The sequence below is a fragment of the Oncorhynchus gorbuscha genome, linkage group LG05 (genome assembly GCF_021184085.1).
Source record: "Oncorhynchus gorbuscha isolate QuinsamMale2020 ecotype Even-year linkage group LG05, OgorEven_v1.0, whole genome shotgun sequence".
Lineage (NCBI taxonomy): Eukaryota > Metazoa > Chordata > Actinopteri > Salmoniformes > Salmonidae > Oncorhynchus > Oncorhynchus gorbuscha.
Genome location: NC_060177.1, coordinates 54,410,002 through 54,425,093, shown reverse-complemented (window position 1 = coordinate 54,425,093; position 15,092 = coordinate 54,410,002). Strand labels below are relative to the sequence as shown.

The window sequence follows — 15,092 nt, the reverse complement described above, 5'->3', positions numbered from 1 at the left end:
AAGGTTGAATGAAAAAAGTAAAGCGAGGAGAAAAGTTAGACGTTGATAAATCTATCTAGTGAAATGTGAAATGTTTGGCAGATAGCCAATTAGCAACAAGCAGCACAACGACACAACACAGATGTGGCTCTTTGTTCTAGAATTATAATGACCACATAAGTGGCTTGCTAGTTTTGTTTCAGCACTATTCCAGTGACGTGTGTGTGTGTGTGTGTGTGTGTGTGTGTGTGTGTGTGTGTGTGTGTGTGTGTGTGTGTGTGTGTGTGTGTGTGTGTGTGTGTGTGTGTGTGTGTGTGTGTGTGTGTGTGTGTTCCAGCACTGTAACGATGACATCCATAACTGCCAGTCAGACATGAACATAGTGGGGGCGTGGAAGAGGGGCTACACCGGGAAAGACGTGGTGGTCACCATCCTGGATGACGGCATAGAGAGGAACCACCCCGACCTCATTCAGAACTACGTGAGTGTGTACTGTATGTTTGTGGGTGCATGTTTTTTTTTTTTTTTTTTTTAACCAGGCAAGTCAGTTAAAGAACAAATTCTTATTTTCAATGACTGCCTAGGAACAGTGGGTTAACTGCCTGTTCAGGGGCAGAACGACAGATTTGTACCTTGTCAGCTCGGGGATTTGAACTTGCAACCTTGCAGGTTACTAGTCCAACGCTCTAACCACTAGGCTACCCTGCCGCCCCAGCGAGTGTACAGAACATTAGGAGTGCCTGCTCTTTCCCAGACATAGACCAGGTGATTCCAGGTGACAGCTATGATCCGTTATTGATTTCAACTGTTAAATCCAAATCAGTGTAGAAAAATGGGAGGAGACCTGTTAAATAATCAGTTTTAAGCCTCGAGACAATTGAGTCATGGATTGTGTGTGTGTGTGCCATACAGAAGACGTGTTAACTGCAACGCAGCTGGCGTTTTCACGCTCAGCATTTCCCAGTGTGTTTCAAGAATGTTCCACCACCCAAAGGACATCATTCAACTTGACTTTGGGAAGCTTTGGCGTTAGCACGAGCCAGCATCCCTGTGGAATGCTTTCGACACCTTGTAGTGAAGGTGTTCCTAATGTTTTTACACTCGTGTGTGTGTGTGTGTGTGTGTGGGGGGTTTTGGAATGGTGTGTGTGTGGGGGTTTTGGAATGGTGTGTGTGTGGGGGTTTTGGAATGGTGTGTGTGTGTGGGGTTTTGGAATGGTGTGTGTGTGGGGGTTTTGGAATGGTGTGTGTGTGGGGGTTTTGGAATGGTGTGTGTGTGGGGGTTTTGGAATGGTGTGTGTGTGGGGGTTTTGGAATGGTGTGTGTGTGTGGGGGTTTTGGAATGTGTGTGTGTGGGGGTTTTGGAATGGTGTGGTGGGGGGTTTTGGAATGGTGTGTGTGTGGGGGGTTTTGGAATGTGGGGGTTTGAATGTGTGTGTGGGGGGTTTTGGAATGGTGTGTGTGGGGGGTTTTGGAATGTGTGGGGGGTTTTGGAATGGTGTGTGTGGGGGGTTTTGGAATGGGGGGGTTTGGAATGTGTGTGTGTGTGTGGGGGGGTTTTGGAATGGGGTGTGTGTGTGTGTGTGGGGGGGTTTTGGAATGGGGTGTGGGGGGTTTTGGAATGGGGTGTGTGTGTGTGGGGGGGTTGGAATGGGGTGTGTGTGGGGGTTTTGGAATGGGGTGTGTGTGTGGGGGTTGGGTTGGAATGGGGTGGGGGTTTTGGAATGGGGGTGTGTGAATGGGGGGTGTGGGGGGTTTGGAATGGGGGGTGTGTGTGGGGGGGTTGATTTGGAATGCGGTGGGGGTTTTGGAATTGGGTGTGTGGGGGGTTTTGGAATGGGGTGGGGGTTTTGGAATGGGGGGTGTGGTGTGTGTGTGTGTGTGTGTGTGTGTGTGTGTGTGTGTGTGTGTGTGTGTGTGTGGGGGGGGGTGGAATGGGGTTTGGAATTGGGTGGGGGTTTTGGAATTGGGTGTGTGGGGGGGGTTTGGAATGGGGTGGGGGTTTTGGAATTGGGGTGTGGGGGGGGGGGGGTTTGGAATGGGGTGGGGGTTTTGGAATGGGGTGTGGGGGGTTTTGGAATGGGGGGTTTTTGGAGGGTTTTTGGAATGGAGTGTGGGGGGTTTGGAATTGGGTGTGTGTGTGGGGGTTTTGGAATGGGGTGGGGGTTTTGGAATGGGGGTGTGTGTGGGGGGGGTTTTGGAATGGGGTGGGGGTTTTGGAATGGGGTGTGGTGTGGTGTGTGTGTGTGTGTGTTGGGGGGGGTTGGAGTGGGGGGTGTGTGTGTGTGGGGGGTTTGGAATGGGGTGTGGTGTGTGTGGGGGGGGGGTTGGAATGGGGTGTGGGGTGGGGTTTTGGAATGGGGTGTGGTTGTGTGGGGGGGGGGTTGGAATGGTGGGTGGGGTTTTTGGAATGGGGTGTGTGTGTGGGGGGTTTTGGAATGGGGTGTGTGTGTGTGCGTGGGGGGGTTGGGTGGGGGTGTGTGTGTGTTTGGGTGGTTTGGAATGGTGTGTGTGTGGGGGTGGGGTTGGAGTGGGGGGTGTGTGTGTGTGGGGGGGGGGTTGGAGTGGGGGTGTGTGTGTTTGGGTGGTTTGGAATGGGGTGTGTGTGTGTGTGCGTGGGGGGGTTGGAGTGGGGGTGTGTGTGTGTTTGGGTGGTTTGGAATGGTGTGTGTGTGGGGGGTGGGGTTGGAGTGGGGGTGTGTGTGTGGGGGGGGGGGGGGTTTGGAGTGGGGGTGTCTGTGTTTGGGTGGTTTGGAATGGTGTGTGTTGTGTGTGTGTGTGTGGGGTGGGGTTTTGGAATGGGGTGTGGTTGTGTGGGGGGTTTGGAATGGTGGGTGGGGGTTTTGGAATGGGGTGTGTGTGAGGGGGGGGTTTGGAATGGGGTGTGTGTGTGTGCGGGTTTTGGAATGGGGTAGGGGTTTTGGAATGGGGTGTGTGTGTGTGTGTGTGGGGGGGTGGAGTGGGGGGTGTGTGTGTGGGGGGGGGGTTTGGAATGGTGTGTGTGTGTGGGGTGGGGTGGGGTGGGGTTTTGGAATGGTGTGTGTGTTTGGGGGTGTGTGTGTGGGGGGGGGGGGAGCTGGAATGGGGTGGGTGTGTGCGTTTTGCATATTCAGCCATTGGCTGATTTCTGCTGCTCGGCCATAAGAACACAAATGATGGTGAAGGTATTTCCTCTGTTTCCAGGACAATCAAGCCAGTTATGATGTCAACGGGAATGACATGGACCCCATGCCCCGTTACGATGCCAGCAACGAGAACAAGTAAGATACCGTGTCACAGTATCACTCTCCACTGTGTGTGTGTGTGTGTGTGTGGAGAACTCTCCTCTGCCTGGGAGCCCTGTGTCCTGCGCCAGTTTGGCTGTCAGAGTGTTTTTGGACCCTCTAGCCAAAATGCCTTGGCAAACCCTCAGTGCTCTGTTGTAGATTGTTTTCTTAAAGAGACAGGAGGTTTAATAGCCCACTGCTTTCTAGACAGATCAGGGCCTGCAATGGCTCACTCCCTCGCTCTCTCTGTCCCCCTCTGACTGGGGTTTGTTGAGAAGTCTGTCACAATAATGGGTAGGTTCCAATGTCCATAGTAGCATACCGCTTAGAATGCATGGCCCAACTCATTGCTTTATTCTAGGCAGTCTGCTGCTCGAGGGGATACTGGGACACAGCTGTTAGTGTGTACCTGCTACCTAAAGCTTACACACTACACGCTTTTCAGACCGATTCTCCATCTTTGCACTGTCCCAACATGTCCAGTCTCCGATATCATACGAACATAGAGGGTAACACCATTTTGTGAGAGGTTTTATGAAAGCTCCCAAACTAACTGCTGATGCACTCCAGACGTCCCTCTCCGATACGTTTGCGAGTACACAAGTGTGGTGGTAGGAGTTCCAATTTGCCCCAGCTTTATTTCATGACATGGTACTGATTTGAAGAACGAGGACTCGCCACTTCTGATCCAGACCAACCAAAGAGACCAGAATGGATTGGTTACAGTTCACTCTGCCATCCCTTTCTTTTAAACCAGCAGTTTCGCAGATGTTCAAAGTAAACGGACACTGAACTTGCATCCGCTGTGTGGTGTGTTACCTTTGTGTGTGTGTTTTTTCCCAGAGGAGAACAAGCTGTTCTTTCCGCTTATTTCCTGTGTGAGGAACGTATCCGCTGCTGAGTTCGAACATTTCCATGTGATAGAATTTCTGCTATAGTGTAAGAAGTCCACTTCTGTGGGCTGAACCAAGGAATCACCTTCAGGATTGATCCAGTCAGTGTGTTGTTCACATTGAATTTTAGTCATCCTACAGACGGTGTGGTTCAGAGTGATGCGGAGCAGGCATGGAACCGAGATGGGCTGAGAGCAGACGACACGAGCTCACACTCCACGCACGTGCGCAGAGGAGACGCAGGAAACAGGCAGAACATGGAGCCGTGGGATGCCAAACGGAGCTACAGGATTTGAATGTTCCCTACTATTTGTCTGCTATAGGGGAAGAGCTGTGTTGTGGAGGGAGGTTCTAGCCAGGTGATGGAATACAGTACAGTGGAAACCATAAGCTAGCGAGGGTGTGGTCGTCTGCCTGCCACGGGTTAGATGCTGGGGTTGCCATGACAGCAGTCAGTGGCGACTCTGGGCCGCTCGTTCCAGATGTTCTCGGCATGAGGGCTGGTCGTGCCGAGCGAGAGAGTTTGCCTCTTCCTCCTCCTAAAAGACACTCTTGTTTGTTTGCTCTGGTCACTGACCCTGGCCGATTGTCGCTTGCAGTCTGTGGCGGAATGTTACCCTTGTTTGTTGAGGGCTCGGGGACATGCAAAACATTTGTCTCGTTCACATTGTGAAAATATTTGAGGGCTGTATGTAACCCAGTGCAGCTGCTGCTGCCTCTGACAGCAGGGCCATGTTCGTTACGCACCAAACTGAGGAAAACGGACTATAATACGTTCTCCATTGCATGCCCAACTGGACAAGACTCAGCCCCTGCTACTGGCCATGAGTTGGCCTGTTCCTCCAGGCCGTAGTTTGAACTAAGTCTAACTCCACTTAGTTCTCCAGCCATGCTTCTTTTACCGGGAACGTGCAGGGTGTCTGACGCTATCCCGACTGTTTGTGCGTTCCTCAGTGTATCTGTTTACATATTTGTGTGAGTTTTATAAATGTGCGCTTGTGGGAGTGTGGAAATGTGTTTCTGTGTTTATGTGCGCAAAGTAAAGTGTCCCTGCTCTCTCTCCAGGCATGGAACACGGTGTGCTGGGGAAGTTGCTGCATCTGCTAACAACTCCCATTGCACTGTGGGAATTGCCTACAACGCACGGATAGGGGGTGAGCATTGGGTTTACGCTATGTATCTGTGCTTGAGTGTGTGATGTAAACTGTGTGCGCTAAATGTACTGTGTTTTAAATTTTGTGTGTGTGTGTGTGTGTGTGTGTGTGTGTGTGTGTGTGTGTGTGTGTGTGTGTGTGTGTGTGTGTGTGTGTGTGTGTGTGTGTGTGTGTGTGTGTGTGTGTCAGGGGTGCGGATGCTGGACGGTGATGTGACAGACATGGTGGAGGCCAAGTCTCTGAGTCTGCAGCCGCAGCACATTGACATCTACAGCGCCAGTTGGGGTCCTGATGACGATGGCAAGACCGTGGACGGCCCCGCCTCGCTGGCAAGGCAGGCCTTCGAGAACGGCATCCGCATGGTGCATCTCACACACACTCACAGTAGACATGCACATTAAGTATACACACTTATACCCACGATCAAAACACCAATTCGCTCTCAGAAGAAGACTGGTGCAAAGAATACACATTGACTTGGACAAACGCACGCTGTAACTCGGCGGCCAGAGTGTATTCAATGCCTCGGGGGCACTTCTCGACATTTGTATTAAAGCGCTTGGTCTGATTAGCGTATTCATGTGCTGTATCCATATTCATGAGACGTTTTGTGGAGTGGCTCAAAGGAAGAGCTTAGCCCAGGGGTTAAGTGGAGGGGAGTTGACTTCACAAGGTCGCTTGTGATGATGTCAGAGTGCCCTCTCCATGCTGAGTCAGACGTGCTGCTTACATTTTGATTCTAGAGAAAGTCAAACGATGGTTAGATTTTGGTGGTGGGTTACGTTCACTGAGTATTCAAAACATTAGGAACACCCCCTTTGCCCTCAGAACAGCTTCGATTCATCGGGGACTCTACAAGGTGACGAAAGCGTTCCACAGGGATGCTGGCCCATATTGCGTCCAATGCTTTCTTATAGTTGTCAAGTTGGCTGGATGTCCTTTGGGTGAGGGACCATTCTTGATACACAGGGGAAAACTGTTGAAGCGTGGAAAAACCCAGCAGTTCTTGACATTCAAACCGGTGTGCCTGGCACCTACTACCATACCCCCGCTCAAAGGCACTTACATTTTGTATCTAGCCCAGTCACCCTCTGAATGGCACACATACACAATCCATGTTTCAATTGTCTCGAGGCTTAAAAATCTTTCTTTACTCTTGTCTCCTCCCTTTCATCTTCACTGATTTGAAGTGGATTTAACAAAGTGACATCAATAAGGGCGGCAGGTAGCCTAGCGGTTAAGAGTGTTGGGCCGATGACTGAAAGGTCGCTGGTTTGAATCCCAGAGCCGACTGGAAAAGTCTGTCTGTGCCCTTGAGCAAGGCACTTAAACCCTAATTGATCCTGTAAATCGCTCTGGATAAGATTGTCTGTTAAAATGTAATAAATGTAAAGAGATCATAGTACTCACCTGGTCAGTTTATGTCATGGAAAGAGCAGGCTTTCTTAATGTTTTGTATTCTCAGTGTATGTCTTTGTTGTGCGTGGAAGCTACAGAGTCTATTGGACTATTATGACAGATGGTTGGAGGTGTGTGTGTGTGTGTGTGTGTGGCAGCACCGTGGCAGGTTGGCCTACAGAAAAGGGGATGTGACAGGCTAGTGAGCGGGGAGACTGTGTAACCAGTTGGAAGGGTGGAGAAAATGTGTTGGCCCCCGTATGTTTGAGATATTACTGACCGGTTAGGGAGAGGTGTGTGTTGCTGTTGTTAGGTTAGAGGGTGCAGGTCCCCCAGACCCAGCCCCCACGCTCTCTTTGGAAACTTGAGCTAATTGTCTCGTAAACGTTTTTTGGTTTTTAAAAATGTTTTGTTCTGTCTTTGTCGGTCTCCCTCTTGCTTCAATAAGTCATCATCTCCCTACCTGCTCTTTCGCTCTCTTTGTCTCTCTCTGTTTGTCACACACCCTCTGTATCTCTCCCCTCCTTTCTCGCACAGCTTCTCTTCTCTTTTTCGCCCCTCCCTTTCCCTCCCTCCCTCCCTCCCTCCCTCCCTCCCTCCCTCCCTCCCTCCCTCCCTCCCTCCCTCCCTCCCTCCCTCCCTTTAAAGCTGGTCCCAGTTTTCCGTCAGCGTTTCGTCCTGTCTGATTCTCTCCTCACTCGCTTCTATCTCTTATCACAGGCTGACAGAGGCCTTTTTGAAGTGATTCCCTCCACCTTTTATCCCCTCTGTGTGTGTGGATGTGTTTGAGTGACAGTCAGAGCTCACAGAGCAGTAGGCTCCCTCCAGTTTCTCTGCCAATGATACACCAATAAAAACCCATATAAATAGAATTTTGGCATTTTGGCATCATTGACTTTATTTGATTGGGGATACCCGCTCAAGTAATTGTATTTCTATGTAAATATCTCCGCTTACTGAAGCTGTGTGATAGTGCTGCTCCATTAAGTAATTTGGGCTAATGTAATTCATGTGCTCATTCCCCTGCCACTGCTGCATGCACCTGCTATTACCATTACAGCGTCAATGGGCGGAAGAACCGTTGTTCCCACGGGCAGGAAATCCCGCCTCTGATCTAATTGACAATGGTTTGATTTCCTGCCAGGGAAGGAAGGGGCGTGGCTCCATCTTTGTGTGGGCGTCAGGGAACGGCGGGCGGAGCCGGGACCACTGCTCCTGTGACGGCTACACCAACAGCATCTACACTATCTCAATCTCCAGCACCGCCGAGAGCGGACGCAAGCCCTGGTACCTGGAGGAGTGCTCCTCCACCCTAACCACCACCTACAGTAGCGGAGAGAACTACGACCGCAAAATAGTAAGTGTGTGTGAGTGAGACTGACCCTCCATTCTTACCACAACATACAGCAGCAGAGGGATGAGCAAACTACGACTTTCTGATAGTTGAGGTGTGTGTGTGTGTGTGTGTGTGTGTGTGTGTGTGTGTGTGTGTGTGTGTGTGTGTGTGTGTGTGTGTGTGTGTGTGTGTGTGTGTGTGTGTGTGTGTGTGTGTGTGTGTGTGTGTGAGTGAGAGAGCTCTTGTGGCCCACACTCTGGAAGACCTTCAGTCCGTCCTTGTATCGGCTGTGAGGGTCTATAGTAGGATGGGATTGTATCAACACCACCAAGACAGAGCTAGCTCTCCACCCACCATGCCTGTCTTCACCAGTGACCACATCACTGGCAATAGTCCCGTCAATCAAATACCTGGGCAGCAGCATCAACCTCTATTCTAAACAGGATTAAGCATCAGCTGCCTTCGGGAAAATCAGACGTAGGGTCTTCCAAAACGGGGATCTCCACCTCCACACAAGTCGCCGTCTATCAAGCCGCCTGCACCCCCACTCTTGTTTACAGCTGTGAAGTCTGAGTCACTTAGTCGCCACAACAAGCGGCTCGAGCGACTCCACGTAAGATGCCTGCAGCGCATCCTGGGAATCACCTGGCTTTGACCAACTGCAAAAGTATGGAGGCCACGGTCACTCAAACACCGACTGCTGGCTTGGGCATGTCATTAGAATGTCTTGTGGAGCGCTTGTTTGCAGAAGATCCTGTACGGCCGGCGGTCTGTAGGGGGGCAGATGCAGCGCTGAGGAAGTGCACCATCAAACCCACAGACCTGGAGGATGCCGCTGCCCACCGTTCCACCTGACGGCAGCTCTGCCAGAGCGGTGTTCAGAGGAGGAGAGGAGCACAAAGAAACAGTCAAAACAGCTCAGGAGACATAACCATACCTACCCTCGCCAACACGGACTGCGCATGGCCCTGCCTGCGATACAGTTTGGATCTCGGATTGGACTCGACAGTCACCCAAAAACTTCACTGTGAACTCAGAAGTGGAAGTCGTCATGGGATATGATGGACTAACGTAATGTGTGTGAGAGCGAGAGAGAGCACTAATGTGCTAATTCTGCTTTGTCATTTAGGCCGACTAGATGGCACACGAACACGTAACTGATTCCTGTGTGGACAAACAAGCTTTGGTTGTTTTTAAAGCACATGGCTTTTGAACCCAAGGCTGAGTGAATGAGGTCAGTGTGTCGGTGTCAAGCTGTGTGTCCTGGGCTAACCCCCTCCTACTCTCCACCGCTGGCATTGGGGCAGACAGTCAGACAGACAGTGACTGTTGTCCCAGCTTGTCTGGCAGTGTTTTCCCAATAGAGGTTCTAGAGACCAAGCAGAGAAAGAGGGAGAGAGAGCAGTCCCTAAGAACCAGCGAGGCCAGCGCTGGCCTCCAGACTCACGCAGAATAATGACCAGCACCTCAACACACACGGTCATGCACACAACGTCCTACTCCAGGGCCCGTATTTGTAAAGCATATCAGGGTAGGAGTGCTGATCAAGGATCAGGTCCCTCCCTGTGCATATGCATCTTATTTATTATGATCTAAAAGGCAAATTGATCCTAGATCAGCACTCCTACTCTGAGACTCTTAATGAATACAGCCCCAGATCCTCTACCAGCAGGACTCAGCTTTCTCAATCATGCCTCCCTCCATCACTGTGACCCAGATACAAGCTGGTTTCCCCATTCTACCTTTGGTGTCTTCAGTCCAACAACCGGGATATGTTGGCGTCTGTAGATGGTCTTCCACCTCTGAAGTTGGCCATGTTCTGTTATAATCTCCACCCGGCACAGCCAGAAGAGGACTGGCCACCCCACATAGCCTGGTTCCTCTCTAGGTTTCTTCCTAGGTTTTGGCCTTTCTAGGGAGTTTTTCCTAGCCACCGTGCTTCTACACCTGCATTGCTTGCTGTTTGGGGTTTTAGGCTGGGTTTCTGTACAGTACTTTGAGATATCAGCTGATGTACGAAGGGCTATATAAATACATTTGATTTGATTTTTGATTTGAAGTGACCGGACGGTTGGTCAGCAAGGGATCCCTTTGATGGCTTTTATTGTGTCTGACTGGATTTGGTGCAAAACGCTAAGCTCTCTCCCACCCTTGATATACTAAGTCCATGCAATGGGAACAGATTTAAAAAAAATCCTACTTCTCCTCTGTTCTTCTGGTGATGTAGAGGTTAATCCAGGTCCTGCAGTGTCTAGCTCCACTTCCACCCTCCGGTGCTCTCATTGGTTGACTTCCGTAACCGTAAAAGTCTTGGTTTCATGCATGTTAACATTAGAAGCCTACTCCCTAAGTTTGTTTTACTCACTGCTTTAGCACACTCTGCCAACCCGGATGTCTGAATCCTGGCTTAGGAAAACCACCATAAACCCTGAAATCGCCATTGCTAACTATAACATTTACTGCCAAGATAGAACTGCCAAAGGGGGTGGTGTTGCAATCTACTGCAAAGAAAGCCTACAGAGTTGTGTATTACTATACAATTCTGTACACAAAGAATTCGAGCTTCTACTTCTAAAAACTCACCTTTCCAGAAACAAGTCTCTCACAGTTGCCGCTTGCTATAGACTTCCTTCTGCCCCCAGCTGTGTTCTCGATAACATATGTGAATTGATTGCCCCCCCATCTATCCTCTGAGCCCGTGCTACTAGGTGACCTAAACTGTGACATGCTTAACACCCCTGTTATCCTACAATCCAAGCTTGATGCCCTCAATCTCACACAAATTATCAATGAACCTACCGGGTACAATCCAAATCCGTAAACACAGGCACCCTCATAGATGTCATCCTAACTAACTCGCCCTCCAAATAAACCTTTGTTGTTTTCAATCAAGATCTCAGCGATCACTGCCTCATTGCCTGCATCCGCGATGGGTCTACGAACCACCCCTCACCACTGTCAAACACTCCCTAAAACATTTTTAAGACCAGGCCTTTCTAATCGACCTGGCTGGGATATCCTGGAATGACATTGACCTCATCCCGTCAGTAGATGATGCTTGGCTATTCTTTAAAAGTGCCTTCCTCACCATCTTAAATAAGCATGCACCATTCAAAAAATTGAGAACTTGGAATAGATATAGTCCTTGGTTCACTCCAGACCGATCTGCCCTTGACCAGCACAAAAACATCCTGTGGCGTTCTGCATTAGCATCGAACAGCCCCCGTGATATGCAACTTTTCAGGGAAGTTGGGAACAAATATACACAGGCAGTTAGGAAAGCTAAGGCTAGCTTTTTCAAACAGAAATTTGCATCCTGTAGTACTAACTCAAAAAAGTTCTGGGACACTGTAAGGTCCATGGAGAATAAGAGCATCTCCTCCCTGCTGCCCACTGCTCTGAGGCTAGGAAACACTATCACCACCGATAAATCCACTATAATTGAGAATTTCAATAAGCATTTCTCTACGGCTGGCCATGCTTTCCACCTGGCTACCCCTACCCCGGTCAACTGCCCGGCACCCTCCACAGCAATCCTCTAAAGCCCCCACCATTTCTGCTTCATCCAAATCCAGATAGCTGTTGTTCGGAAAAATCTGGACCCCTAGAAATCAGCCGGGCTAGACAATCTGGACCCTCTTTCTAAAATGATCTGCCAAAATTGTTGCAACCCCTATTACTAGCCTGTTCAATCTCTCTTTTGTATCGTCTGAGATTCCCAAAGATTGGAAAGCTGCCGCGGTCATCCCCCCTCTTCAAAGGGGGCGACACTCTAGACCCAAACTGCTACAGACCTATATCTATCCTACCCTTTCTTTCTAGGGTCTTCGAAAGCGGAGTTAACGACCATTTTGAATCCCACCGTACCTTCTCCGCTATGCAATCTGGTATCAGAGCTGGTCATGGGTGCACCTCAGCCACGCTCAAGGTTCTAAATGACATCATAACCGCCATAGAAAATAATACAAGTAAAGCCCCCCCCCTGTGCAGCCGTATTCATCGACCTGGCCAAGGCTTTCGACTCTGTCAATCACCACATTCTTATTGGCAGACTCGACAGCCTTGGTTTCTCAAACGATTGCCTCGCCTGGTTTTCCAACTACTTCTCAGACATCGTTCAGTGTGTCAAATCGGAGGGCCTATTGTCCAGACCTCTGGCAGTCTCTATGGGGGTGCCACAGGGTTCAATCCTCGGGCCGACTCTCTTCTCTGTATACATCAATGATGTTGCTCTTGCTGCTGGTGATTCTCTGATACACCTCTACGCAGACGACACCATTCTGTATACTTCTGGCCCCTCTTTGGACACTGTTAACTGACCTCCAGTCGAGCTTCAATGCCTTAAAACTCTCCTTCCGTGGCCTCCAACTGCTCTTAAATGCAAGTAAAACTAAATGAATGCTATTCAACCGATCACTGCCCGCACCGGCTCGCCCGTCCAGCATCACCACTCTGGATGGCTCTGACTTAGAATACGTGGACAACTACAAATACCTAGGTGTCTGGTTAGACTGTAAACTCTCCTTCCAGACTCATTTTAAGCATCTCCAATCCAAATTAAATCTAGAATCGGCTTCCTATATCGCAACAAAGCAACCTTCACTCATGCTGCCAAACATACCCTCGTAAAACTGACCATCCTACCGATCCTCGACTTCGGCGATGTCATCTATAAAATAGCCTCCAACACTCTACTCAACAGACTGGATGCAGTCTATCACAGTGCCATCCGTTTTTTCACCAAAGCCCCATACACTTACCAACCATTGCGGCCTGTATGCTCTCGTTGGTTGGCCCTCGCTTCATACTCGTCGCCAAACCCACTGGCTACAGGTCATCTACAAGTCTCTGCTAGGTAAAGCCCTGCCTTATCTCAGCTCACTGGTCACCATAGCAGCACACACTCGTAGAACGTGCTCCAGCAGGTATATCTCACTGGTCACCCCCAAAGCCAATTCCTCCTTTGCTCGTCTTTCCTTCCAGTTCTTTGCTGCAAATGACTGGAACAAACGGCAAAATTCTCTGAAGCTGGAGACTCATATCTCCCTCACTAGCTTTAAGCACCAGCTGTCAGACAAGCTCACAGATCACTGCACCTGTACATAGCCCATCTGTAAACAGCCCATCTATCTACCTACCTCATCCCCATACAGTATGTATTTATTTATCTTGCTCCTTTGCACCCCAGTATCTCTACTTGCACATTCATCTTCTGTGCATCTACCATTCCAGTGTTTAATTGCTATATTGTAATTACTTCGCTACCATGGCCTATTTATTGCCCTCACTCCCTTATCTTACCTCATTTGCACTTTGTTTTATTTTGTTCTACTGTATATTTTACTATGTTTTGTTTATTCCATGTGTAACTCTGTGTTGTTGTATGTGTCGAATTGCTATGCTTTATCTTGGCCAGGTCGCAGTTGCAAATGAGAACTTGTTCTCAACTAGCCTACTTTGTTAAATAAAGGTGAAATAAAAAATGACCCAGAAGCCAGCTGCACCAATGTGTCGGAAGAAACACTGTTCAACTAATGACCGAAGTCAGCCTGCAGGCGCCTGGCCTGCCCCCCCTCTCCCCCCAGCCAAACCCTCCCATAACCTGTACGACGCTGGGCCAATTCTGCGATAACCCAATGGGACTCCCGGTCACGGACGGTAATGACACCCCAGGCTGTAGTGACGCCGCAACACACTTAGATCGCTGCGCCACTCAGGAGGCACCTGCAAAAAAATATTTCCCTGCTTTCCACTCCCTGTGGTCCTCTGACTGGGAAATTATTTCCTGGGTACCTTCGGGAACAGCAGGGTAGTGCGTGTGTGTCATCTCTAGCATGGCAGCATATCAAAGCTGGAATGTGTGCAGTCTCAGGTGTGCCTCAATCTCCCCCTGATCCACAGGACTGAACCCTGCCTCCCCTCTCTTTCCATCCCCTCTTCTCCCTCCCGCTGTAGATCACCACAGATCTGCGGCAGCGCTGCACAGACAGCCACACAGGGACCTCGGCGTCTGCTCCTATGGCAGCTGGGATCATCGCACTGGCCCTGGAGGCTAAGTAAGCTCGTTAACCTTAACTCAGGGATTCACACGACTCTGCCTGTGCACTGCAGTTAGTTCAGTTCAGCCAGTCAGTCAATCAATCCCACTGCTCACATTGCTTATCACAATTCTCTCCCGTTTTTTTTCCCGCTCTTTCTTTCTCTGCTGCACCCCCTCCACCCTCTCGCTCTCCCGCACACACACACACTCTCCCGCACACACACACACTCTCCCGCACACACACACACTCTCCCGCACACACACACACTCACCCGCACACACACACTCACCCGCACACACACACACTCACGCACACACACACACTCACACACACACACACACACACACACACACACACACACACACACACACACACACACACACACACACACACACACACACACACACACACACACACACACACACACACACACACACACACACACACACACACACACACACACACACACACTCGTCAAGCGGATCAGATTGGCCACAACTCTTTGAGCGCTGCTGATGGTATCAGTGGTTATCTGGTATAGGAAAGCGAGCTGGCCGACTTTGATAAACATATTTTCGAGAGGGGCTGAGAGCAGGTCTGCTCTGTCATTTGAAAGCCAGCTTATCTCACCCCCCCCCCCCTCCGCCTCATATTACACCCGTATGTTTATACCATAATTACACTTCAGTCAGAACATGAGAGGAGACTCTCCGACATCAGCAGGGTTTGATGTCGGATCTGTGGGGACCAAACGAGCTGTGGGAACAGTTTGTGTGTGTGTGCGTGAGTTACCCGTCAGCGTTCAAATGATTTTAGATGGCCTAGTTATTGCACAACATTAATGACAATGAAACATTTATAGAATGTGAATTATGGATGGAGTGGTGAACATTGGTTGGTTTTAATTGTCAATAAATCAGAGTTTTCACGGATGGTAATAGGAGTTGGTACACCTTTTGCTTTTCCCTTCAGAAGACATACCTTCTTAGACCTGTGAGTCTGTTTCTAGTCTCTTGTCCTTGTGGA

The 15,092-nt window shown here is 49.7% G+C and overlaps 1 protein-coding gene across 1 annotated transcript in view; it reads left to right on the top strand.

Annotated features, from left to right (window-relative positions):
- LOC124036070 (proprotein convertase subtilisin/kexin type 5-like) overlaps positions 1-15,092 on the top strand; it is a 44,991-nt gene that overhangs the window by 10,876 nt on the left and 19,023 nt on the right. Inside the window, exons 4-9 of the mRNA XM_046350195.1 lie at positions 317-460; positions 3,162-3,238; positions 5,203-5,291; positions 5,481-5,653; positions 7,834-8,046; positions 13,981-14,081. Of these exons, the coding sequence (XP_046206151.1) occupies positions 317-460; positions 3,162-3,238; positions 5,203-5,291; positions 5,481-5,653; positions 7,834-8,046; positions 13,981-14,081 (797 nt within the window). The remainder of the gene's footprint in view (positions 1-316; positions 461-3,161; positions 3,239-5,202; positions 5,292-5,480; positions 5,654-7,833; positions 8,047-13,980; positions 14,082-15,092) is intronic.